The 25,508-nt window shown below is 50.3% G+C and overlaps 1 protein-coding gene across 4 annotated transcripts in view; it reads left to right on the plus strand.

Moving 5' to 3' along the window:
* The window catches only part of Shb (SH2 domain containing adaptor protein B), a 126,139-nt gene that overhangs the window by 79,896 nt on the left and 20,735 nt on the right, over nt 1-25,508 (plus strand). For 3 of the 4 annotated variants that reach the window (XM_004864981.4, XM_087183651.1, XM_021244508.2), the window contains 2 exons: nt 13,520-13,691; nt 19,698-19,817. In XM_004864981.4, coding sequence (XP_004865038.2) covers nt 13,520-13,691; nt 19,698-19,817 — 292 coding nt within the window. The remainder of the gene's footprint in view (nt 1-13,519; nt 13,692-19,697; nt 19,818-25,508) is intronic. The other variant, XM_021244509.2, reaches the window with a different exon arrangement.

Genomic DNA, 25,508 nt, shown 5'->3' on the forward strand with positions numbered 1-25,508 from the left:
AGACACCTTGAGTGTCCCTGGAATACACAGCACCATGGGGAGGTATGGAGTGTCACCCTGTCCTCCTATTTTCTATCTCCAAGTGAAAGTGGGTTAGGAATGGATGGGCCACCTTGCAGGCAATGAGGATGTATCAAAGCAGCTCCATTAGATTGCTAAAGTGTGGCTCCGTTTGTCAGTCCTGGAGTGCAGCTGCTCAGGAATTGAAAGGCCGAGTTCCCACCTGAGCCTGTGTGGTTTGCTTATTGGGGAAAGAGATTGTGAGTATGCCTATGTATGTATGAATGTAGATATAGGCACATGAGTGTCTGCATTTATGATTCAGTGTGTCACTGATGTGGTCAGAGTGAGACATGGTGGGCTGGGCCCTGTCCTTATTGTAGTACCTGTTAGGAAGGCCTCCCAGCTTTTCTCAGTCTCAGGAGCTCTCTGTGATGGGTCCTGGCAGCCTAGGGTGCAGTATCCCCTGCTAGGGAGTAGCCTTGTGGCATGAAGTTGGCTGGGCAAAGTCATAACCTCTTTTTACTCCTTACATTGTCTGATTCTTCATGCTGAGCCTAGATGAAGAAACTTTGGCAGGAACCCTAGTCAGTGTTTTCAAAGTCCCAAAGGGCATTGAGTTTGGTGAGGGTGGGGACAGAAAAAAAGGACAGAACTAGGACCCCAGTTCTGTGAGCATTTCAGTGAGCAGCTCTGAGTTTGTATTGAGCTTCCTGTCACTGGAGGTTTGCAGCAGAGGCTGCAGCAAGGTAGAGCAGATGACAGGGGCTTACCCTGCAGCAGGAGGTTGCCCTGCAGGCAGCTCCAGGAAAATATGCATTCATTCCATGGGAATGCCAGCGTGCTGGTGGGTGGAGGACAGAGGCAGAATTATCTCAGTTCTGGCTGTGAAGCAGAGTGCTACCCTGCTTGGCATTCATGAAAAGAGGCCCTTCTTGAAGGGGTGTTCAGCATCCTCCCCAGAAGCAGCCCTTCTTGGCAGGCAGGAGTACAGCCGCCGAAAGAGCCCGTTACCATTCGCTAGCTGTTGTGACTGGAGCACAGTTCTGTAGAGTGTGAGGTTGTCCTAGCCTTCTGGGCATGAAAGTCTTCCCACTTCCTCGGCCTCCTTTCATTAAGGATTTGGGAACAGTTGGGTAAGAAATCCCCCAGGTTACCCCAAAGAACCCTGGGTACTCCCTGCCTTTTCCCCCTCAGGACACTGATGGTGATCTCCAGCCAAAGACCCTGCCTTGTGTGCTCTCAGCCCCCAGAACAGATGCTCAGTTAGGTGTCAGCACTGACTACAGGCATGGGCCATGCGTGGCTCCACCGCCCACAGAGAGGTGGTGTACCTTCCATTAAGCTGTCAGACCTCTGCCTTCCAGAGCTGCCTGCATTCCACTCTAGCCTACTTTGAATGCCCTTCTCCACAGCCCCTGAAGTCTCATGGCAGCAAACTGTGAGGCAGCCCAGTGGGTCTAGAAATGGCTTCCTGCCCTACCCACTCCTCCTCCCTCCACCAGATGCAGCTCTGAGCCCTCCTGAGGCCCATGTGACATTCCCTGCCCAGCATGAGAAAGGGAACGAGGAGCTTCTGGTGATGTCACCCTGTTTTGGGGTAGCACTAGTTGGTGTGGCAGGTCAGACTAGCCCTGTACTTTGTGGCACAGATTTTGACGTATCAGTAAGAGGCACTCAGATGCCTTTTATTTTTTTGGTACCAGGGATCAAACTCGGGTCCTTGTACTTTCGAGGCAGGCAGCAGAACCACTGAGCTAAATCCCCGCCCTGTGGCACAGATTTTGAGATAGACAAATGGAGCCTACACAGAAGGGAACCATACAGGAGAGACCAAGGATTAGGGGCAGAGAAGGAGAGCTGGATAGGAATGGGGCACAGATTTGGCATCTTCACATCTCTGAAGGCCCAGTGTGAGGATAGGGATTGGACCTGCCTTGGGAGCCTCAGCTCCTTCTGGGAAGTGAGACCAGTGATCCCTGCTATGGAGGGTCTTCCTGAGCTCAAAGGGCATCCCATCATCAGGTGCAGCATGGCTGCTGGCATTGACTGAACGCCTTCTGTGTGCATTGTCTCATTCTACCCTCAAGACCACCCTCTGGGAAGATAGTCTCTTCCTTTCGAAGATGACAGATGACTTGCCCAGGAGCCTGGGCTAGTCAGTGGCAGATCCAGGCACTGGACCATTTGTTTTTGGACTGGCTCTTGGGTACTCTAGAGACCCAAAACCCACTTATCACAGAGTGCCAACTGTGCAATTAAACCTCAATACTGAGGCTTTAGTTTAGAAAAAAAACAACTCTACATTAATATCTTTTGTGTTAAAATAAAAGAAAAGCAGGGGCAGGGAATTAGCTCAGTGGTGCCACCACCTGCCTTGAAAGTGAAAGGTCCTGAGTTTGATCCCCGGTACCAAAAAAAAAAAAAAGAAAGAAAGAAAAACAAATGCCACAGATTCACCACCACTGCTATGGTAAGGTTCTTAGGAGGAGTGACCAGCACCATCCTGCACGTTGACCACACTCTGACAACACCTGGCACAGGAGGGCCCTGCACACACACCGCAGAGACCCACAGTCTGAGAAGTAAGCGGAGTACTTGGTCGTGGAACCAGCGGGTAGGAGAGGTAATGCAGGGCACTCTGCAGACCTTTTGAGAAACAAAGTTATTTTATTTGTAATTTCTTCTAAAGATTTGTTTCCCTTGAAGTTAATTTTCAGACAGCTTCCTGGGTTCAGCAGTAAGTGGCAGGTCTGCCTCCCAGACAGACATATGACTCACATAAGTATTTTGCTCAGCATAGTTATTTTGGCTGTTTGTCTGTCTCCCCCACCAGCTCCTTGGCGGGTTTCTATGCCCTAGAAAGTTTAGGACAGTGTGTCTTGCATGTTGAGACTAATAGGGTAGGAGTCAGACCATCCCAGGTTCACATGCCAGCTCTACCACTCACCAGCTTCAGGACCTCAAATAGGTTGTTCAGTCTTCCCAAGCCTTAGTTTTCACACCTGTAAAATGGGGATAGTCACAACTCTTGTCACACTGGGTCTCTACGATGATCCTGGGAAAGGTCTGGATGAAAAGATATTGTAAGCACTGAAGGGTCATGCATGGTAGGATGGTTGTTGCTGTTCAGGAAAGGCTTGCTATATTAGACAAAATTTAATAAACAGTATAAAAACAGTACAGTACTGTAAAAAGAGGCACTCAGCAGTCACAGAGGCCCTGTTGGCAAAGCCCATTACCAGTTAGGCCTGGCAGTGTGAAGTAGGAATAGCTGTGAAAATGCTTCTCCTTCAGGGAACCCTAAATCTCCACCCCAGTATCATCTGTAACCACCAGTCACCTGGGTCTCCCTCCCAAGTATGGTCCAGGGGTCCCTCCAGGTCTGAAAGAATCTCCTCTGCCCTTTCCCCATACCAGATGTGACATGTTATAGATTGCTTGATTTGCTTAGGTCAGAGTGTCCAACTTGTGCAGGAAGTATTAAATAGATTGCTGGGTCCCAACCCTGCGTTTCTGACTCAGTGGGTCTGGGGTAAGATATGAGAACTTGCACTTCTCACATGTTTCCATCATGCTGCTGATCTGGGTCCCCCCACTTTGAGAATCTCAAGCTCACTGAGTACATACTATGCATGAGACATGTGGTGGGGGTGAAGCTAGGAAGCAGATGTCGCATCGTGGGTCAGGCAGGGTCACTATCTCCTCCATCCAGAGAGCCTTCCCTGGAATGGCCAGTTCCTTCCCTCTCTTCTTACCGACTGGGTTGGGATGCCTCTTCTATGCTCCTGCTGTAATCTGTGTGGGTTTATTTTGGAACAGCCAGGTGCATACTCGTCAGTGTCGGCTTGTGGGTGCTACTGCTGTGTTTTGTACCCCTTAGGCAGCCTCCCTCTTGAGTTTGATATATTCCCAGCCTCATCAAGTGAGGCTAAAAGGGCAGAGAAAGGGAAAGTAAGGTCCTAGGTATGTCTGTTTCCTAAACAGTTGTGAGTCATCTCTGAACCAGCTCAGTTGGGTAATTTTAAATAATCTTGTTAAGATAAAGAAGGAGGGGAAGGACAGGAAACTAAAATTAATGGGCAACAATTATGAACTTGGCGTAGTTTAACCCTACAGAGCCCTGCAAGGTGGGAGTTGCTTTGCTGTCATCACCTAGATGACTGTCCTGAGGCTCAGAGTGAGAAGCTTGCCCACAGACACATGGCAGTGAACTTTGGTCACTCTGACGCTAAGCACTGGCCCTCTCCACTCCTGCATTGATACCTTGATCGTGGAAGGGTCTATTTAAACTTGCCCTTCACCTTGTTCTGGTGTGAGATGGCTTAGGGCAGTGGTGGAGAACCTATGGCATGTGTGCTGCAGCCAGCTGTTTGTTATTGAAAACTAAAAGGTTCGCCATCACTGGCTTAAGGTGTTGTCTAGGCTAAAGCAGTTGTACTTGCCTGTTCTGTGTTAACCTTTTGATTTGTCCCTGTCCCCCACAAATGCAAATGCTCTGAGGCTGGTAATATTGATGTTGGGTGCTGTGGGCACCGCACCAAATTGCTGTTCCCACCAAGCCCCATGACTCACCCTCAGGTGCTCAGACTAAACATGCCTGACCTCTTCAGACGGTTCCTCAGGGAATCTTAGACCTGGCCACTGCCACCTTGTTGCACCAGCCATCTGCCATTTCCTTCTCACCACTGTTCCCAGGATGCTTCTTGTCTCCTATACAACTTCCCAGAATGCCTCAGGCCTGCAAGGAAATTAACAATTGTGTTTGTACAGAGCTTTTTACTGTGTAATGAGTAACATTCGTAATTAATGTTTAACACATGTGAACAGCAGTTCTCCCCACAAAGAGGGGTTTCAATAAGAGAACTGGAATCACTCACTTTCTTTGGCTAATATATTACTGAGGGACAGGTTTTTCCAGTTGGTTTTTCTGTTTGATGTATGAATAAATTCGCTTAGTAACCTTTTAAAAAAATGAAAAGAAAAACATCAGCATTTAATAGCTTTGGTTCATCTGCTAATTATATTCACAGAAATGTTCCTTCAGGCCTCTTTGTCTCCTTGGTGGAAGAAAACCCAAAGATTTGATAGACTATCTTTTGCCCTTTTGTCTGATCAAAGATCTAAATAGAGACTTAAGCTCTGTGAGATCAGAGACCCTGCCTGCCTTGTTCACACCTGGGTCCCTACCTCTGTGCCTGGCACATAATGAACACCAAGGTATTTGTTAAATTACTAAGTCAAGTCCTGGGAAAATTAGCCCCAAGTTCTCTTACAGTGCTGAGTTCCGCAGATGACCCTGTGGCCTGTCCACACACGTTTTGCTTCCTGTCATTCCTGTGTGCCATGTACCTGTCTCTTCCGGGATGGCGCTGGTGAGACCTGCAGGTTGTTAACACTTTTGACTGGCTGTTGACTACCTTGGTTGCTACCTCTTGTCTGAACTTCCAACATGATGCTAAAAGTGTATCCCTGCCTATCCAAATTGGCTGAGTCTGGATGCCTCATTGAGTGTTCTGGTGGGTAGCAGACAATTCCATGAGAGCTGTGTTTGTGGCCAGCGCTGGTTTGTCCCCTCCCATTTCTTCTCACCTTCCTTCACTGCCATCTGCCGTGGGTTATGGCAGAATCATACACAGCTGAACAGGAAGACTCATTTCCACAAGTGCTCACCCTCCTCTGGGTGGGTCCTTGGGCTTGTAGATAGAGGAAAAATCTCTTTCCTAGGTTTTTGGATTCTGATTAAGTGGGTGTCTGCAGGTAAAAGTGTCATAAGGCACTGCATTATATGTGACCAGGTCCCAGATATGCCTGGTAGGTGAGCTCAGCCCAAGATTCAGGATAGAAGTAGGTACTGGAGTCAGAGGTTTGGATTTAAAGCCTCTGCTGCTACTTGCTAGCTAGTCTGGGCAAGCAGCCTCTGCTTCCTTATCTGTAAAATGGGGGTGTAACTAGGTGCTGGGAGTTGGGGACACAGTGCATCTACTGTGCTATACTTTGTTAGTAGATGTTAGCTCTTGATATTGCTGTTGTTACTATGATGGGTTTTGAGAATGTATTCTACTTTAGGCAGATTTATTCTGAACTTGTTAAGACCTTGGGATTTGAAAGACCTAGTTCAAGTCCAAATTCTAGTCTAGCCATTGATGTTGGCAGAGTCAATCGATCCCCTTCCCATCTTCTGTTTGTCCTCTGTGGACTGAGGTGTGATGGTAAAGATGTCTGGCTCTCACAGCTAGAAAGGCCTCTGTGTTTGGGGCATTTAATCCTTTTCACCAGGCTTTAGGCTTTTCCTTAGATCTTCTATGGCCAAGCACTCAGCAGTGGTGTCCATGTTTTTCTTTTTGGGAGAGGTCACAAATCAGGGCAAAGACAATCTTTCTGCCAGGCCTGCCTTCCCTGGCCCAGGCATCAGGTATTACCTGTGTGGGTGGTGATCCTAGAACCTGGGATTGTCCCAGAACCCTCTTTGTGGGGAGTCACTGCTCCTCTAGCTATTCCCACAGGGGAGGCAGTGCAGCCCTAGGGCCCATGTGTATCTGAAAGAGGAACACAATCTTACTGGAAGTCCCAGAAATAACCCAAACCCCTGCTGAGCTGCCATTGCCTTAACTGAGGGGAGAAGGGTCCGCATCTTGTAGGCCTTCAATTTTTCCGTCTGTAAAATGGGAATTCTAATGTGTGTCTAGTTGTGTGTTGGTGAGGGTCAGATAGTATTATATACATTTGAAAACTGAAATGAAATGGTAGGTGTCTGTTGTCATGGGAACGGAGTTTTAGTTATCTATGAATGCTTCCACATTGATGTGAACATTTATGGGATTTGTGTACACACAGGGGTCATGTGGTCCACTCTGCCTCCTAAACCTATGCCATCTCCCTCTTTACTCCCTCCAGCTTCCCTGCCTGGCTGTTGGCAATGCATAGGAATCCACAGCAGGGAAGTGTGGCAGGGACACGTTGGGCACCTGAACTCTGCCTTTGCTCCCTGGTGTGTTCACTGTGAGTAAATAGCAGGCTGGAGCAATCTGCAGGGCCCTCTGGCCAACCCTACATGGTTTACAAACATGGCCTACGCTCACTTCCTGATGAAGATGCCTCTTTGGCAGCGGAGAGCTTGCAAGTCACTCTGCACACAGCCTCTTTTTCTTAATCTAAGCCTCACTGCATCTGCCTGAAGGAGAGCTGGTCCTATGCCAGAGCTGGGTGGAAGGGTGGTGGCTGACACCCTGAACCCAGAGCGAGTGCCAGCCTCACCTGGGCAACCCTAGGTGAGAGGAGGGTGCCCAGGGTTGTCATCCCAAGCAGAGGGCTCAAGGGCTGGAGGCTGCGGCTGAGGCCCTGCTATCTGGTGTGGCATCCTGGCTGCTTAGCTTGGCCAGTGACACAACCACACAAGGCCTCATGTGTAGGCCTCATGTGCAAGGGCAGAAATACCACCAACCTCATAGGTACATGAGGGAAAACATGCTCTTCAAATCCTCCACAGCGCCTGTCCACGCCGTGGCTAAGAGTTGTCATTTTTCAAAACTATTTTAAAAGAATTAAAGGAGGGTGTCCAGCTCCTGCGTTTCCTTTTCTGACCAGTGAAGGTTTCATGGTCTCACTGAGCTGGGCAGAGTCATTCATTTAACAGACATCGGCCATCTGCTGTACATCAAGCACTGTTCTAGGTGCTGGGGTTAAGCAGCAAACAAATCAGAAAGTAGTGTCCTCTCCTTGGAGCTTTCAGCCTGGTCAGTAATCCAGGGAAGTTAGGGGAAAAGAAGTTTTTTTCTGATTCAGGGCACATTGCTCTCCTGAGTACATGAAAGGAACTCTTATAGTATGCATATGACCGTGGAGGGGACTGCCTGGACCTTGGTACACCATGTGTTGCTAATCATCTTTACAGTCCTTCATGGTGAAGTGTTGTCAGCCTTGGTTTGCAGATGAGGCAGCTAAGGCTAAAAGCAGTTTAGAAACATGCCCAGAGTCACCCAGTAAATAATGGCAGAGGTGGATTCAAACCCAGTCCTTCCTGACCTAAGTCCACACCTTTTATACATAATGCAGAGCTACTGTAGTTCCTCCATTCCCTGGCCCAGTTTCAGCCAGGGGCCATTGATTATAGCCAGCTGCCTGTCAGAAGGGAGACTGAGGCTCAAGGCTCCATCTCTGTGGAATGTTCTGGGAGGCCAGGGCTCGGACAGTGGTATAGACAAGGGACAGCAGGGCTCAGAGGAGGAGGAAGGAATTTTACCTGTGGTTCTCAGGCAAAGGTTGCCTGGAGAGATAGCATTTAAGCTGAACTTTGAGTAATCACTGGAATTTTTGCAGGCAGATAGTAAAGGGAATTCCAAAGGTTTGACGCAGACAAAGCAAAGTCAAAAGGCCGATGACAGATGTGGAGACTCACCATCCTTGGTGACTAGAACCTAAGGGTGGGGTGGAATCCAGAGAGTTTATAGGGAAAAATGCATCTGGACGGTCAGTCCAGGATCTGAGTCCCTGAGAACCATGAGCTCCAGAATGAGGAGTTTGCCTTTGTTCTGGGGCACTGGGGAGTTAGTGAGGGTTTGTAAGTACAGGAGAGCTGTACTTCAAAGGTTCATTGGTTTTCTGGAGACTGCTGTCTCTGGCCTTCTCTAGACAGTGGATAGGAAGGAGATCCACTCTGAAAAAACATATTTGTCTCATTCCAGCACTCGCTTTCCAAACACCCTCTCCATGCCAGGCTCTGCAGTGAGTTTAGGAGCAGACAAGGGAGTGGAGAAGGCAAAGGGAAATCAGTCCCAGGCACTGTCCCACAGAATGCCGAAATGGACTGGGTGTCCCTGGAGCTACAGGAGGGATGCCAAGGGCATGAGCCAAGGGATGGAGAAGTTTATCCTGTGCAGGAACCCAGGGAAGTGTTGTGGAGGAGCAGGGTTTCGTTTGTGCTGGATCCTGGAGGCCTCTGGACATCATAGAGATGGAGCAAGAGGCTGGGAGGCAAGTGAGAGACAGTGAGGTATTCTGATGGTGATCCTGGCCCTCCGGCACCAGTCCTGGGCTCACCCTCAACCTGCCACTGGGCTTCAAGACCCTGGACAGGCACACCCTCCCCCACCCTTCTGCAGGCCCTCACCCATTGTCCTCATGGCAGGGTTATTAGGAGAGTTGGTGCTAATGGAGGTGCTCAGTCTTCTGTCATTGGCAGTGTCCAAACTTGGTTGGTGTAAAGTCTATAACACAAGTAGAAAAGGAGCTGCTGGCTTCCAGACAATCCAGAGGAAGGACAAGGAAAGCCTCTCAGAATGTGGGGACCTTTAAGCTGATTTTTAGAGGATGAGCCCTGTCACCTGGTCTGACCTCTTAGAAAGACACTTGGGGCAAGACAGAGGTGGCTAGCTGGCTGGCTGAGCCCAAGAGGACATTGAGCAGGCCACCTCTGCACCACCACCAGATCCCATCATTGGAACCAAGTCAGATGGGCTCCCAGTGTCTCATCCTACTCAGCTTTGAGTCTCCCTCCCTACTGCAGGAGTCTCACTTCCCTTTTTAATTGCCTATAGGTGGAATTCATTAGGTTCTGTCATTCTAACAACTCACAGGGGTAGCATATCTTTTCTCTAAATGTGGATATTCTTTTGAGGGATTGTATCTTTATCTTTTACAGAAAAATCACTAAATTAAAAGAATTGCCATTTTAAATTGCAGATTAAAGAGAAACTTAATTAGAAGGGATGAAAGCAGTTGTGTTTGCAGCTTTTGTTCTTAAAAATGTTTTTCTCTTTGCCTGCCGAATCACTGCCCTTGGAGTTTGTATATTTGTATTTTAGGTGAAATGATTTGCCTAATTAAGCCTGTCATTCATCACCACCTGTTCTCTCTAAAATATATGGCTGCTTTATTAAGCTTGCCAGCGAATGCATAAATTAATTCAGTGGGGAATTAATGTTGACTAGGATGTTCTGAGGTTTTATCCAATTTATCTGGTAGCAAAACCGATACTTTTTTCCCAGTAAAGCAAAACAGCAGCTCATTAAGCTTCTTCATTTAGCATTCATGGAGCACCTGTCACCCTGCAGGTACTATAGTAGGCTTAGGTACAGGGGCACATATGGTACAGGCTCTGCCCTCAGGGACTCACAAGGAGCCAGATAAGGAAACTGGTGAGTAGGGTGCCATGGGCTGGGATCAAGGTGAATCTGGGAGAGGTTAAGATCAGGAAAAGCTTTCTGGAAGAGGTGGGCCCTGATGGGTAAATGGAGGCAGTCAGATGACCTGAGTCTAGACAGCCAGGCGCCAGAGGGCCTGATGGTTGTGCCGCAGAGCTGGTTCCTCTCCGAGTCTCTGGTCTGCACTTCCCTTTTCCCTCCTTCTGTGGCAGGAGGCCTGTTGGGGGCTTCTATATTAGCTGAAATTCCTAATCCTGATTTTAGCAACTGGGGCCCCAAGATGCCAGACCTGAAAGTGAATTACAAGTCATCTAGTCCCTCTCTCTTGAGCCTCTATTTAAAATTAAGCCTTGACCTTCACTCCAGCTTCATGCCCTCCCCATGCCGATCCTACTGAGCTGCTTCCTGCTGTTCTTGACAGTGACAGAGTTAGCAGAAGGAGCCATTATGGCTCCAGCACACACCAATTCCATCTTGGTGAAGGCTATGCTCTCCCTTAAGCCAGAAATCTGTACCCCACACGATCATCCTCCCTGATTTGCCCAGGGTAATCCTGTGCTCTTGGGAGTCACCTATGTCCACCCACCTGCACTGGTGCCCCGTTTCTGGGGTTCCCCAAACACCACCATCAGCAGGCAGATGTTGACTCTCAAAGCCAGCCTAAGAATGTCATTCTCTGATTATCCCCATCCATATGATCAAGCTCTTTAGAAAGGGGCTCCATGACCTGGCCCTCACCTGTCCACCTGGACCCAGGTGGACACCCTCGCCCCGACCCAAGGTCACCCAGCAAGGGCTCTGCAAAATAGGTACTTGGGTCAGGACCTCCACCCCTTGCTCCCCTCTCCCAGGAATATGTAGCCCATCTGATCAGTGCTGTGAAGGGCTAGTGCATTTCAGCAGGAGCCTGGGAGAGATCCAGATCTCCACTGCTGGGGGTGGGTGGGGTGCGGCGCCAGGGAGGGGCAGAGGTCTGTGGTGATGTGAGGGCCAGCACTGTTGATGGGAAGCGGTGCAAGAGTCCTTCGAAAGCAGTGCCAGCCAGTGCCAGCCATCTTCCTAGTGCTCAGGCCTGAGCCTGCATCATCCCTGACATTTCTTCCATGCTCCACTTAGAGTCACATGAGGCCTGCCCTCTTTCCCTGTGTATTCCCTCTACCCATCTCTTCCAGTTAGTTAACTCTGTATTTCAGAGAAGTTTTAGGTTAACAGCAAAATTGAGTAGAAAGTACAGGGAGGCCCACATGCCTCCTGCCCTCCATCTCTTTTCAGCGCAGCAATCCTGTTTATAGAGAGCTAGATTAAACCCTTCCCCATCAAAATGCCAAACTCTTCATATCATTCACAACAAAACCAAGTCCCTCCCCAAATTAATGAGATCCAGTTATCTGGCCCCTGCACCAGTGGCCCAGACTGTTGTGCTTCTTACACACCAGGTTTAGGCCACCTCCATTTTTTCTCTGCCAGGAATGTCCTTCCTGCGGATGTCCCTCCTTCTTTTCTGATATTTACCCAGACATTGCTTACTCTGCCCTGCTGTCTCTGTGACACTTGTCATCAGCCATTGATGTACTGACTTATTGCCTGTCCCTCCTCCCCAGGACTCCAGGCCATCAGGCAGGCATTCTTGTCTGTTTTCCCAGCTTTGAGCCATGGCTGGCATCTGTGAATGACTATTTCCCAATGTTGTTGGTGGAAGGACTGCCTGCCAGATCCTACTGCCGTGCTCTGTACTCTCACAAGAGCAGGTGGGTCCAGGGTGTCTGGGAGATTTTCATGGCAGGGGCCTCCCTTCCCAGTTTTCTGTCGTGGTTAATGGAAAAAGAGTATCTTGGAAGAACAGACATGCCTCATCAGATCTAGTGGAGGAGACTGCCCAGTAGCTGAGCCACAGAGCAAGTTTATTTGCATTTCTCAGTCCCAGGAGACAGCCTGGTTGCCATATTCCAGACTGGAATCTCCCCACCACTTTCCATGAGCATGAGGAGTGATTGCCCTGTATCTGAGGTTGGAGGATTTCCAGCCACCTCCATGCGTGCTAGCTAGAGGGGAGCTTCCTGCCACTGGGAGGCTCAGCTGAGGATGCTTGACTTGGCACCCTCTGTGTACCAAGAGTATTCTTTCTCTCTTCGCTACAGCCAGTGAGATAAAAGGAGACTCAGGGAGGGTAAGTGCCTTAGCCAAGGCACACACACTGGGCATTGGCAGACTCAAGAGAGCTTAGTTTGGTAGCTGATATGAAGCCCTTTGTATTGTGTCTGCTTTGAGCAGGCATCATAATAATAAAAGTATGCATTTATGTGTAACATTGAGCATAGATCCGTGTTAAGCCCTCTTCTTTAGATCTCTTTGAGCCTTACTTGATTTAATCTCCAGGAAATGGGTGCTGTTATCCCTGTCTTTTAGAGAATGAAAGGCTCAGGGAGATAACTTGCAAGATGGACTAGCTAGTTCCCAGGAACCCTTCTGGCAGTTAGTTTTGGCTTATTATATTCTGCTCTTTTTGGGGTGTTTGCATAGGGCAGTGTACTACCCCAGCCTCCCTTGGGCCTGGGCCATGAAGAAGGTTCTGAAGGAGGAGGACCAGATTCAGGATGCAACGTGAACCTTGAGTGAAGCTCTATAGAGCTGTCCTAGGAGAAAGGGGGCAGATGGGACCACGGTGGCCCTGGGTGTGATAGGTGTGCCACATCCCCCATTAGAGGATGCAGAGAGATTCCTGTGGAGATAGGGCTGGGCTCAGTGACCTCTGGAGCCCCAGCTAGCCCCTTCAGTACATAATCTGGCTTTGACAGCACCTCCATGTCCTGTTTTGGGAGGCTATTTTAGCCCATTTTCTGTTGTAATAACAAAATGCACGAGATTAGGTGATTTATACAGAAAAGAAGGTTAGCTTGGTTCATGATCCTAGAGGCTGGGAAGTCTAACGCATGGTACTGGAGAGGGCCTTGTGCCACTTTTGCTGATAGCAGAAAGCAAAAGGGCAAGGGGGACACACGCAGCAGGGAGAGAAAGCATGAGGGGCCACCTTGCTTTATAATAACCTGCTCTTGGCAGATAGCCCAGTACCAAGATCCACTTGTGTGGGGGGTACATATTCCATTCATAAGGGTGCTCTCTCCAGGCTACAAACACTGCCTGCTAGGCTCTACCTCCCAATACTGCCACCTTAAGGAATCAAGGGTCCAGCATGTAAGCTTTGAAAGGACATGCTCAAACCATGGCAGAAACCAACATTTTTGGAGCTGTGCTTTTTCGTTACCTGAAACTCTTCCTCCTACAGATTGTATGCTGAACAGTTGCCCCAGGTGTGCCCCCCAAGAGCCTCTGGGCTGAGCTCCGAGTAACTATGTGCTGTTTCTATCTCTGTGTCACAGCCCAGTTCAATGGCAATGAGAAACGGCAGTCATCCCCCTCGCCTTCAAGGGACCGGCGGCGCCAGCTTCGTGCTCCTGGAGGGGGCTTCAAGCCTATCAAGCATGGGAGCCCTGAGTTCTGTGGGATCCTGGGAGAAAGAGTGGATCCTACTGTCCCACTGGAGAAGCAAATGTAAGTTCTTCCAGGGCATAGCCCAACCTCATCTCAGTTCCTGTAGTCACTGAGAGCACCTTAGAGTCGGGCCTTTTGCCTAACACTGCCTCCCCACTGTGGTACAGGAAGCAGGTTGCAGCTCATGGAGTTGAGACTCCAGGCAGTCAGTGGCAGCCCTGGCCTTATCTCTCCACCCTGTATTGCCAGCTTTACCCTCACTGGTCTGCATAATTCTGTCCTAGTTTCTTATTACATCATGCAGCAAGTCAGTTCTTGAAAAATAAGTGGAAAGTAAGCCTGTCCTCTCAGTGTAAATTAGGGGGTTTTTTTCTAGCCACAGTGAGTGATGTTTTGTCTGTACGTTAGCTTGATATAAATTGGGCAGCTCCTTCACATTCTTGATTTAGGTTTGCTCATCCCTTTTCTGAGATGTCCCACTTCCACTCAGTGGCCTAGTCCCTCCCATAGAACCCCTGAATTCTGGTACCCTTTTCCTCCTCACTGCCCCCTGCACTGTGCTTGGCCAGGCCCTTTACTGCCCATTTCCTTGGCCATGATTATCTCCCTGATTGCCGGAGTCTCACTGTGCAGATAGATCCCTGCCCCGCTCTGAAACCTTCAGCAGCTGCCCAGTACCTCCAGAACAAAATTCCATCTCCCTAGCCTGCCATTTGCTCTTGTGTTTTGCCCCAGACTACGTTTTCCATTTCCCACCTTCCCACGTACCTGAACTTGGGTGAGTTTTTCTGAACTTGATAAAGCAGGGATGGAATCTTGTGCTGGTACCTTTAGGTGTATCATTTGCTTAACAAGCAAACATGCTATGAAAGGGATTAGCATTCCCACTGCATACATGGGAACATTGGGGCCTAGAGTGATGCAGAAGTTGGCTAAGACTTGTGTTCCTCAGCTCATGATCTGTGCCCCAACCTTCCCTTATTCCCGCACCCCTTAAATGTCACTCATCACCGACCCTGGCAAACACTTGGCCAAAGTAGGCCCTTCTTAAGGCCAAGACACCAGTGTTCATCATCCTCTGTATTAGTCTTGGCCCAGGGGATTCTCGTATTGCACAGGCAAGTGTGTCTCCTCGAAAGAAAGGCTCACTTGCAGAGAAGGATGCATGTGCTATAACCACATGTTGACCTAGGAGGCTGTAGCTTCCTTTATGGCCACCACTCCTGCCCTGCAGAGCTCCCTGGGGTCACTTCCTGCGGGAGGGTTAATCACCTCACAGCCACACAGATTGCAAGGCAGGTTTTGCTTATTTTTGCTTGATCTGTGCACTTTTATGAATCAACAGAATATGATCCAGAGATGCCTAGAAGCTATTCCATGTGCATCCTGACAGCAGTGGCTGGGTATGCCTGGAGTCAGCCTGGAACCGGCCTACCTTCTCTTAGCTGCTGGTCAAAGCCTTAGTTCCAGGCAGCTGTGCTCCCTTCCTTTCCCATTCCCACCAGACAAGGCCCTCTGCCAGGTCCAGTCATGACTGGCTTTCCTTCCTCCTCTGTCTCGACTCCCCACAATTGTCCTGGCCTTCCAGAAGCCTTAATTCATCACTAAGAGGTGTGCATAGGTAACCCACTTCTACTAGAGCACTAGGAAGATGGGAAGAATCACCCATCCTCCCCAACACCCCAGCACCACCTTCACCCCACCACCTCAGTGCCCTGGGTGATGAAGCTACAGAGTTAAAGTAGCACCTTCAGTTCCAGACCTCTCCTCCCCTCACCCACCACCCCTCCATCCTGCATCATCATTACCACCAGCATGCAAACATGTTCTGGCCCTGAACTTTGTCTAAATGAGTAAATAATGTAATCTTGACCCCCATGCTTCCCTGTCTGTCATACCTTTTTCAGGCTGCCATTGCATCCTCATTGCCTGGCACAGTTATAGGTGCTCAATAAATGGCTGTCAGCTGAATGAAGTCCCCGAAGATCTGTCAGTACTTCTACTTGCTCCATCACCTCCTTTTTTCTTTCACCAACCACAGCCAGCTCCCTCTTTCTATCTGAGTCCCTAGACAGTCTCCTCCACCCTCCATGGGAGTCAGCACAGCTTGCAGCTCCCTCCTGGGGCTCTATTCCTGGTTTCTCCTGCCCTGCTGGCCATTTCTTCTGCCTAGTCGATAGCTCCTGGCTTCTGCTTTACCTGAAGGTGAGCTTTGCTGGGCTCGATTTCCAGCTGCAGGATCTCCCAGGGGAGTCACTCTGAGGATCCTGATGATGATTCGCAGGTACCTGGCCCCAACCCATAGTTCTCCCAGACCTCCTCACTCCCACTTCCAGCTGTCTTCCTAGCATTTCACACTTGACATGTTCAGGAACTGGACTCCTGATCACCTGGAAACTTGCTCCTCCCCCAGCTTCCACATCACTATGTCTAGTTGTGGCTCAAGCCTTCTGGATTCCTCTTGAGACCTCTTTTTGCCTTACATCAGCAGCTGCTACATTACCAAGGTCTGTGGCTAGTCCTTCCTGCAAAACACTAGAGCCAGGCCTGTTGACACATGCCTGTAACCCAGTATTCCTGGAGGTTGAGCCAGAAGGATCACAAGTTAGACCCCAGTCTGGGCAACTTAGTGACTTAGCAAGACTCTATCTCAAAATGAAAAATAAAAATAGCTGGGGATATAGCTCATTTCGAAGACCCTGGGTTCAATTTCCACCAAAACAAAACAACAACAAAACCTGAATTTGCTTGTTCCTCCCTCTTCTGAAACGATGTCCCACCTGCTGACTTGTCTCCTGCTTCTCCTTGGGGGAGTCTGGCTAATCCTCTGTAATATCGACCAAAGCCAGTAACATTACTTTATAACACTCTTCCTCCTCAGGGTGTTTAGGATGAAATCAGACTCACAGGGCCTCAAGTAACTTGTCCCTGCCTCCCACTCCACTCTCATCCTACAGCACTCTTATGTTCACAGTGCTGGGCCATTCTTGTCAACTTTCTGCTATGTGGGCACCCCAAGCACCTTCCTATCCCAGGACCTTTGTACTTGCTGTTTATGCTGCTGAGATCTTTCCTTTGGTCCTTTTTACCAGGGTCTCAGGTCAAATGCCATAGCTTTAGGGGCCTTTCTTGACATTCAAAACAGGCAGCTCCCCCCAAACCAGTCACTGCCTTACAACCCTCATATTCCTGTATACCACTTGTCACTGTCTGGAATGGTTTTCCAATATCTCTCTGTTGGTTCCCCCTCTCTGCATCAGCCCCATGAGATGAAAAGTAGCATGAACAGTAAGTAAATATTGGATGAACTAGTAGATATTGCTCGGATGAATGTGTTGGTTGAATCTCCCTAATCCCCCAATTCTTGACTGACTCCACAGGGTCCCTGTGATGGCCTCCTGCCTGGAATCTCTTTTAGTGCAGGCAGGGCCTCCACAAGACCACCCAAGCCCAGTCTGTCCCTGGTATACAGCTGCCTGTTGGTAGGCTGCCAGCTGACTGGTGGCTTCTGACCCAATGCCCTTTGCTCCTTCTCTCCTTTGATCCTCAACCCCAAGTCTCCTGCCTTTCTCCCCCTGTGGAAAGGAACCAGCAGCTTATCCTGTTTACCACCAGGGATTATCCTTAATGAAGATTAAGGCCTCCCACCCCCAGGTCTTTCTGCAGCTGAGCAGGGCTTGCTTCTGTGCCCGAGGAGGGGCAGGCAGGGGCAGCACTTCCCTGGAGACCCTCTTCTAGGCCTTTCCCTGAGGACGGCTCAGCTTCAAATGGCTGGAAGTTGTTTTCCTAATAAATGTTTTTGTCAGCTCGCTGGGGGTGTGTTACACAGGCCAAGTCTCTGGAGGACAGTCTCACTAGATCTGTTGACTCTATTTCCAAAGCCAGCTCTGCCTCTGACTGATCCTCCCTTTATAGCCCTGTGTCCTCTCTAAAGTATGCTTGGGCCTTCCTGGCTTTGGAACCACTTTCATCATTGCAGCTCACACATCCCTTGACTTCACAATCCTGTTTCTGTGTAACTGGAGAAGAAAAAGTGGGTCTGAAGCCTGCTCGCTCCCCTGGCCCCTGACAGAGGCAAGTCTCCTCTCCAGATTCTCAATTCCATGGCCACAGATGTTCTCCAATCCTCATTTCTTGAAAACTGTTTTTCAAGGTATAATTGTCGCCACTGCTGCTGCTCACTGGGGAGCACTACCTTGTCAGTGACAGGAAGTGCACAGTGGCCACCAGTGCAGGGCAGAATGTCTGTGTCAAAACCCTCAGAGGTACCGCCTCCAGGGCATGCATCAGGAGGCAGAGTCCACACGTAAGCTGGAAATGTGACATGTAGTCTGTGGACTGCAGGAACTCAGAGTCCTCATAGATGCCGATGTCATCTGCATAGGCTGCTGGACCAGGTTCTCTGCAGGTGCTCCCTGTGCAGTTTGTTGAAACCCACCCACCATAGGCTCCGTACAAGCCTTCCTGTAGGTCATTTGTGTCATCTCATAGCTCCTGGAGAGGGCTGCCATGACCCTAACGTGGTAGGGAGCAGAGGTTCAGCCAGCTCCAGCAGGTAACCCTCACTGCCTGGCCTGTGAACACGGAGCCATGATTCAGAGACACAGCCGTGCCTCTGCCAGTGTCCAGCATCTCTGCTTCTCTTTCTGGCCCCATATCTCACCACCTCTCGCTGATGTGCCCCTCGTTGGCTTTGAGTGGGTCCACTTGCTGGCAGTACAGAGCTTTACTCTTTCACTGGGGTTTGACCTCCAGCAGTTGCAGCCATGAAGAGCAATGTTCCCATTTCACCCTGTGCTCGTGGGCCTTAGGCCCTCTGCCCTCTGCCCCCTTGTTCCATTCTGTCGAGTGTGGTATCTGGAAGCAGTGACGCTGGGATTCCCATGTGTCCAATTAGTGCGGAGGACATTAAGTGGGAGCAGCCACTGTACTCCAACTGCCCTGTCCTGAGTAATGAGCACCTGTCCCCTTGCCTCGCGCATGTCACAGTCAGAGCATGGCCTTCCCATTAGCACCCTTTGATGGATTCCATGTCTCAGACAGAGAGAAGCCTCTGCACCCAGCCCACCTCTCGGGTAGCATTGCCACCTGAACCCCGGGGACACTGGCCCCTGCCTGCTTCCAGAATACATTGTGCAGACTCGCACTTTGGCCTCTGCATTGGCTGCCCTCCCTCTCCCCAAAATAATCCTTTCCAGCTGCTCTCCTTCCTGGTCTTCTCTTACCACCCGTAGCCCTGCACTGAAATGTCACTGTCTCCACACAACTTTCCTGGCCACTTATCTGTCCCCAGCCATGTGACCCAGACTCAACTCTATCTCTATCACTCCTTTCACCAGAGTGTGCCTGCGTGACCATCTAGCAGCTGTTGCCTAAGCCCTGAGCCAGAGTGTGAGCCTCTCGAGGGGGAGCTCCTGGGTTTGTTCATTGGCCCCCGACGGAGCTGGCGTGTAGCAGATACTTGGTAAACAGCCACTGAAGGAAGAAATCAGTGGATACCTGCTCTCTTAGTTACTTTTCTCTCATTGCTGAGACAATATACACGGCACCCAAAGTTAAAGGAGGAAAGGTTTATTTAGTTCACAGTTCATAGAGGTTTCATGCTGGAGACTTAGCTCAGTGGCACCATGCCTTCCTTTAGAGGTTTCAGTCCATAATCAGCTGGCTCCAAGCCAGGGTGGCACATGGCAGAGGGGCAACAGTACATGACAGACCAAAGGTAACAAAGCAACAAGGGACCTTAATGGCGTTTTGCAGCCCCTTTTATCTTATCCAGACTACCTGGAGAAGGTAGCACTCACAGTCTTAATCCTAGTGCCCTTGAGCCTAGCAGTACACCATGAATCAATCCCAGCGTCACACACACTAGATCCAGCCACCTCTGAAAAAGCCCCACCTGTGACTGCATGAGGCTTTAGAGGGACATCTAGACACAAACCATAGCACCTTCCTTGTTCCTTGGTGGCCAGGGAGCTGGCAGCTGCCTCCAAGGGTGCCGAGCCTCCCTGGGTGGTTTGCAGCAGCCCAGTTCCCACAGGCTCTGACCACACTCTGCCCTCTTCCCAGATGGTATCATGGAGCCATCAGCAGAGGAGATGCCGAGAACTTGCTGCGCCTCTGCAAGGAGTGTAGCTACCTCGTGCGGAATAGCCAGACCAGCAAGCACGACTACTCCCTGTCACTGAAGTGAGTACAGCACTTACACACATACACACACCGCCCCTATAGCCCTGGCAGAGCCTGCAAAGACCCACAACACCCCTCCTCCTGGGGAAGCTGCTGCCACAAGTTATTTTAAGACTTGGGTTTTTTATTTGATGCTCCTCTTCTGGGACCCAAAGGAGTTGTTATGCTTTCCATTGCTGCCTTCCCAGAGACAAGGACTCTTGTCTAGGGTTCACTTAAGTAGCTGGGAATAGTCTCATGCATGCTGTGGGCTAGGGCCTGTCAGAAGCTCTGACTGTCCCCTTCCTGTCTTAAATATCACTGTAACCCTCCAATGAGTAGATTGTCCCCATTCTGCAGATTGAGAAACTGAGGCTCACAAAGGGTATGCCTGGCCCATGTGGCAGGGCCAGAACTCAAGAGCAGCCATTTCACTCTCCACAGTGCCACATGGCTGCTGTGAGGAGTGAGGATGCTTTCCTTAGGCTCTGAGTTGCTGTTTAGGCAGCTCTGGTGTTTTTTTGGTTCGGGGGATCGAACTCGGGACCTTGTGCTTGCGAGGCAGGCAGAACCACTGAGCTAAATCCCCAGCCCTGCTCTGGTTTTTATATGGGGAAGAATCCTGGTGGTGTTGCCTATTGTTGCTTTGTAAGCTGTCAAGTCTTTCTGGCCTGTGAGGTGTTGTTGTCCGGATGGTGGGTTCATAAATGAGCGTTTGAGGTTGGCTGCTCCATTATTCAGTGTTACTGCTGGCTGAGACCTTGTGTAGTTCGGGTTGGCTTTGAACTCACTCAATAGCCCAGGCTGACCTCGAACTCAGAGCATTCTTTCAGCCTCAGCCTCCTGAGTGCTGGGATTACAGGCACATGCTACCATGCCTGGCTTAAAATATCTTCTAAAACACATTTTACAGAGAAGAAAATTGAGGCCCAGAGTAAGGAAGGATTTGCCAAGGACTCAGCAACATTATTAGGGCATAAACCTGGGCCCTTCTACCAGCACAAACCCCCCAGAAATGGTGGTACCCTCTATGTGGCCTCTTCTCTGTCCTCACTTTCTGTTCCTAGTGGACCTGTCATCCTGCTGTCAGAACTCACACATGTGCTAGCAGTGTAGACAGAAGTCTCAGTGCAGCCAGGAAAGAGGAGGCTGGCCTGCAACTCTGCTGTAGACCAACCCTCCCCAGTGTGCTGGGCTCTGCCCCGAGAGGGACTGTGCCAAACTGCAGAGCATGGGGAAGGCAGCAGGCACAGGCAGAGCTCTGGTAGAAGGGAGGATATGCAGAGACCTTCAGGCACAACACTTCTCTCAAGGACCATCAGGGAAGGGCAGATGTGGTCACATATGTTCTCCAGAAAGGGGGTTTTTGGCAGACAGAGTCCAGCCCCAGGAGAGAAATTTTGTAGAAGAGCTAATAAAAAATTAGGGCAACCCAAAAGTGTTTCAAGGTAGTATTTTGTCACTGGGGGAGTCCAGTCAGGGCTGGACCACTGCCTGGCCAGGGAGGATTCTAACCAAGTGGGAAGACACTGAAACATGCAAAAAGTAAGAGTACTTCTCTCTGAGCTGCTGGCACCTGTGTGCTTCATCATCTGCCATCAGACTTGATAGCTTAAAGAATCTGGTCAGTCATGGCAGTGCAGAAAAATTCAGTGTATTAGACTGAAGCTTGGCAGGTCAGGCAGTGGTAGCTAAAGCCAGAGAGCCATAATTGAATCAAGGCGAGGGCATTGGCATTGAGCTGTACTGCATCAGGCACAGTGGCAGGGCCAGGTCCCTGGGCTCCCCGCTGCTTTGGGCCACGCTGCCACCCCTCTCACTGCCCAGCGATAAGCTTGTAACCTGGCTAAATGGCCTCTTCTAGGCTGCAAGAGTTAAAGAAAGCCCTGGGACTCAGGTCACCAACCTTTCCCACAGCTCCTGTCAGCCTGCAGACTCCAAGGCATTGGTCATGCTGGGTCATCGCTCTTCCTGTCAGTCTGAGTTCTTCAAGAGACTCAGTCCTCCTAGCATCCCAGTTTAAAAGAACAGCCGTGAAAGAACTAATTGATAAAAAGAGGACAGGATGGAGTACCCCATGCTGTACCCAGCGATTCCTTCCACAGGGCCAGAGCCTCATCAGCTTCCCAGATTTCTTGTTCATTCCATGGGGAAGTGCTGAGCCCTGAACCAGGGAGGCTGGCAGGACACTGGGGCACTGTGGGTCTAGCACAGCCCTGCCTGCAAGGGACAGCCCACTGAATACCAGGACATATCATGTCTGGGATGCTGTTTAGGGAGTGCAGAAGGAATCCAGACCCTGTTGCAGAATAAATGATACCATAAAATGGTGCCCCGAGAATCTGTTTCTCAAGCCCCTGTACAACGGCCCCTAGTTACACAGACCCAAATGCCACCTCACAGATGGGTTTCCAAGGGCCAAGAGCACAGCCCCCTTTCATTCCTGCCCTGTGCTGGTCCTTAGATAGTAGGGCCCTCCCAAGGGCTGGACAGCACCTTGGATTTGTTCCCACAGTGCAGGCTTGTAGTCCAGAGGTCCTGGTGCTGTAATGAGGCAGTGGAGGACTACTCTCCCCTAGCTTCCCCACTCCCTGGCTTGTGGCCTCCATGCTTCTTTGTTGAGCCTCAGTGCCATATCATTATTACCTTCTCTGTTCTTGCCATCAGCTCTGTGATTTGATTGAAGTCCAATTTAAGAGACCTGTTGTCCAAAATTCCAGACAGGCTTCCTGTCCTGCCACTTACAGCTCATTGTGTGACCTTGGACAAGTTCCTTCCCCATATCTACCCAATGAACTTTGACTCTTCGCATGTCTCTGTCTGTGGCCTCAGCCCCTTTGTCCTTGGTATGCTCTGGCTGGTTGATCTGCACCTCCCAGGCCAGAGAGGAAAACCAGGAGACATGGCATGGTGACTGCCAGGACCCTAGACAAGAACCCTGCCATCCGACCCTGGTCTTTGTTGCTGCTCCCATGCTGTCAGATCTGATTATCAGGACTGGAGTTTGGATGACTAGTCTGTGCCTGGGGTGTTGGAGATGGAAGGTTTAGTTTTGCATGCTTGTCTAGAGCCATTAGATCACCATCCCCAAAATCCAGAGGGGTGGACTCACCTGGTCATCCTTCCCTTGAAGAAGCCCAAAGTGGGGAGGTGAGTTAGACCATCCAATGGCTGGACTGGGCAACCCACACCCGGGAGGCAGACTTGCTTCTCTGAGTGACCACTGCATCACCTGACCAGTCCACCTGCTCACCAGGGAGTAACACCCAGGCTTTAATCACCTCAAGCACAAGTGGATCAGCCCTGGTTCTGTGTGTTGCAGCTGCTCTGGGTGCACACCAGACTGCCAGCCACCGTGTGAGGGGTATGGTTTCTCACTTAGTCCAGTCTGCCTGCCACAACAGTGAAGTGGGGAATGGCATCCCTCTGCGCCATGCTGTCAGGAGTGGGTGCAAATTGATACTGGAATTCCAGCTATGCTGCTTCTCCATCTCTGGCATTTTCATGGGAGCCTTCCGGCCTGCTATGAGGCTGTTCAGGGTACAGAAAGCATTTGGGAGAGTCTGGCCTCAGAGGACAAGGCCCTCCACCCATTCCATCCTTCCTCAGAAGATATTTATAAAAGCCTTCTGTACCAGGCACTGGGCTGACCACCAGAAAGAGCCACGGTGAGGAGCGCCAGGTTTTGGGCTCAGAGCCTGGCCAGGTCAGCCTATACCTTGCTGCGTGCAGGTTTGTCTGCAGGGCCTGGGGAGCCCAGAGGTGTCACACAAGTGCGTGGTCCCTGCTCCGGAAGGTTAGGAGCATCCGAAGTGAGGAGGCTGCACTTGAAGCCAGACAGAGTGGTGCATGCCTATAATCCCAGCTGCCCAGGAGGCGAAGGTAGGAGGATCACAAGTTTGAGGCCAGCCTGGGCAACTTAGTGAAATCTTGTCTCCGTAAAAAAGAAAAAAGTGCTGGGAGTATGTAGCTCAGTGGTAGAGCTCACCTGAGTACCACCCCAGCACCGCAAATGGAGAGACAGATGGAAGATAGGAGTTCCCCAAAGGTGGCACAGCCACAGAAGTGCAGAAGAACCTGGGCAGGACACCTGTGCCTCCCAGGACAGTTTGTCAGTTCTCAGTGCCAGGGTGTTGACTGACAGGCCCCACTCAGAATCCAGCTTTCGGGCTCCTCCCTCACACTTCAGCCCCACTTCCCTCAGCCTCCCCACTGAGTGTTAGCAGAGCTCAGAGAGCGCCTGCACACTCAATCCCTCTCAGAGGTCCTCCACAGCAGAAACCACCACCTCGAAGCTGGGCAGAGATCCTGCCAAATCGCTGTCGTCCTTTCCCTGTTCCCTCTGCCTGCAGGACCATCCCTTGTCCCCACCTCCAGTAGTGGTGACAGGTTGACCTCATACCCACCACTGGCCCCTGGGTGCACTTGAAAAGGGTTGGGACTTTAGAAGTTGGCAAGAAAATAGAAATTCTTAACACAGTTTCCTGTCTCTGGAAAGGCAGGCAGTAAGGAAAGGAATTTTTTAAAGTCATGAAAAATCTCATTAAAAAGGTTCTTCAGGCACTTTGGACTGTGAATACCTCTTTACAAGTTCTGGTTACATGTGTTTTAACAAAAGAATCTGGACAAGATGAGGGAAACAGCACTTCAAGGACTGTAGGGTTTGCTCCTGGGGGAGACCCTACCAGACAGGGTGCAGGGAAGGTACTTCCATAGCATCATTGGGATGGGGCATGCAGACTGGCACTTTTGAGGCCATGGCAGGCAGGAAGCCAGTGGCCAGGGAAGCTGTTCCTTTCCTGCCCCTGCCCCTGCCCCTACCCCTGCCCTGTAGCACTTTACCATTGAGCCATATATCTCCAGCCCTTTTTATTTTTTAAATGTGAGACAGGTATCACTGAGTTGCCAACACTAGCCTCCAACTTGCAATCCTGCTGCCTCAGCCTCCCCAGTGGCAGTGATTACACATGGGTACTGTGATTCTTTGGCAAGGACTCAGCCCTAGCTCTGTTGAGGCAGAGAGAGGTACCCTCCCCATGGGGAGATTGGCTCCATAGATTCCTCACAAAAGGAGCCACTGGCTTTCGAATTGCCAACATCTTTGTAAATGTGGCCTCAGAGGCTTCTGGGTCCTGGCCTGTTGCTGTCATGCCTCACAGGCCCCCTTGAGCATTCAGATGCCGTCCTTGTCCCTTTAAGCTCTGCCCCATTCAGTGACAGCTGTTTACCGAGGTTCTGCAGGATTGCACAACCTGATGAGGCTGGAGAGACATTGACACCTGTAATGGTGTAGAAAGTGTTCAGGGCTGCTCAAGGTGGAAAGTACTCTGGGTCATCCAAGAGAGAAGGGAACAGAGAGAGCCCTGAATGAAGGATGAGCAGCCTTAGCTTGAGAACAGCAGAGGGGAATCCAGAGGCTGAGAGGCACCTCATTTGTATAAGAACCAATGGTGAGCCGGCCATGGTGGCACACACCTGTAATCCCAGCACTCAGGAGGCTGAGGCAGGAAGATTGCTGTGAGTTCAAGGCTAGCCTGGGCTACATAGTGAGTTCAAGGCCAACCTGAACTATATAGCGAGACCACATTGATATCCTCCAGGAAACCTATGGCCCTGGTCACCAGGTGAAAAGATGGAGATTTTATCCCTCGGGGCACTGGTGAGTTCCTGAAGGTTTTAAATTGGATATATTGATGTTCTCCAAGCTGTAAT

The sequence above is a fragment of the Heterocephalus glaber genome, unplaced genomic scaffold (genome assembly GCF_053883595.1).
Source record: "Heterocephalus glaber isolate CG9 unplaced genomic scaffold, H.glaber_assembly_v1.0 deba00001481, whole genome shotgun sequence".
In the NCBI taxonomy this organism is placed as follows: domain Eukaryota; kingdom Metazoa; phylum Chordata; class Mammalia; order Rodentia; family Bathyergidae; genus Heterocephalus; species Heterocephalus glaber.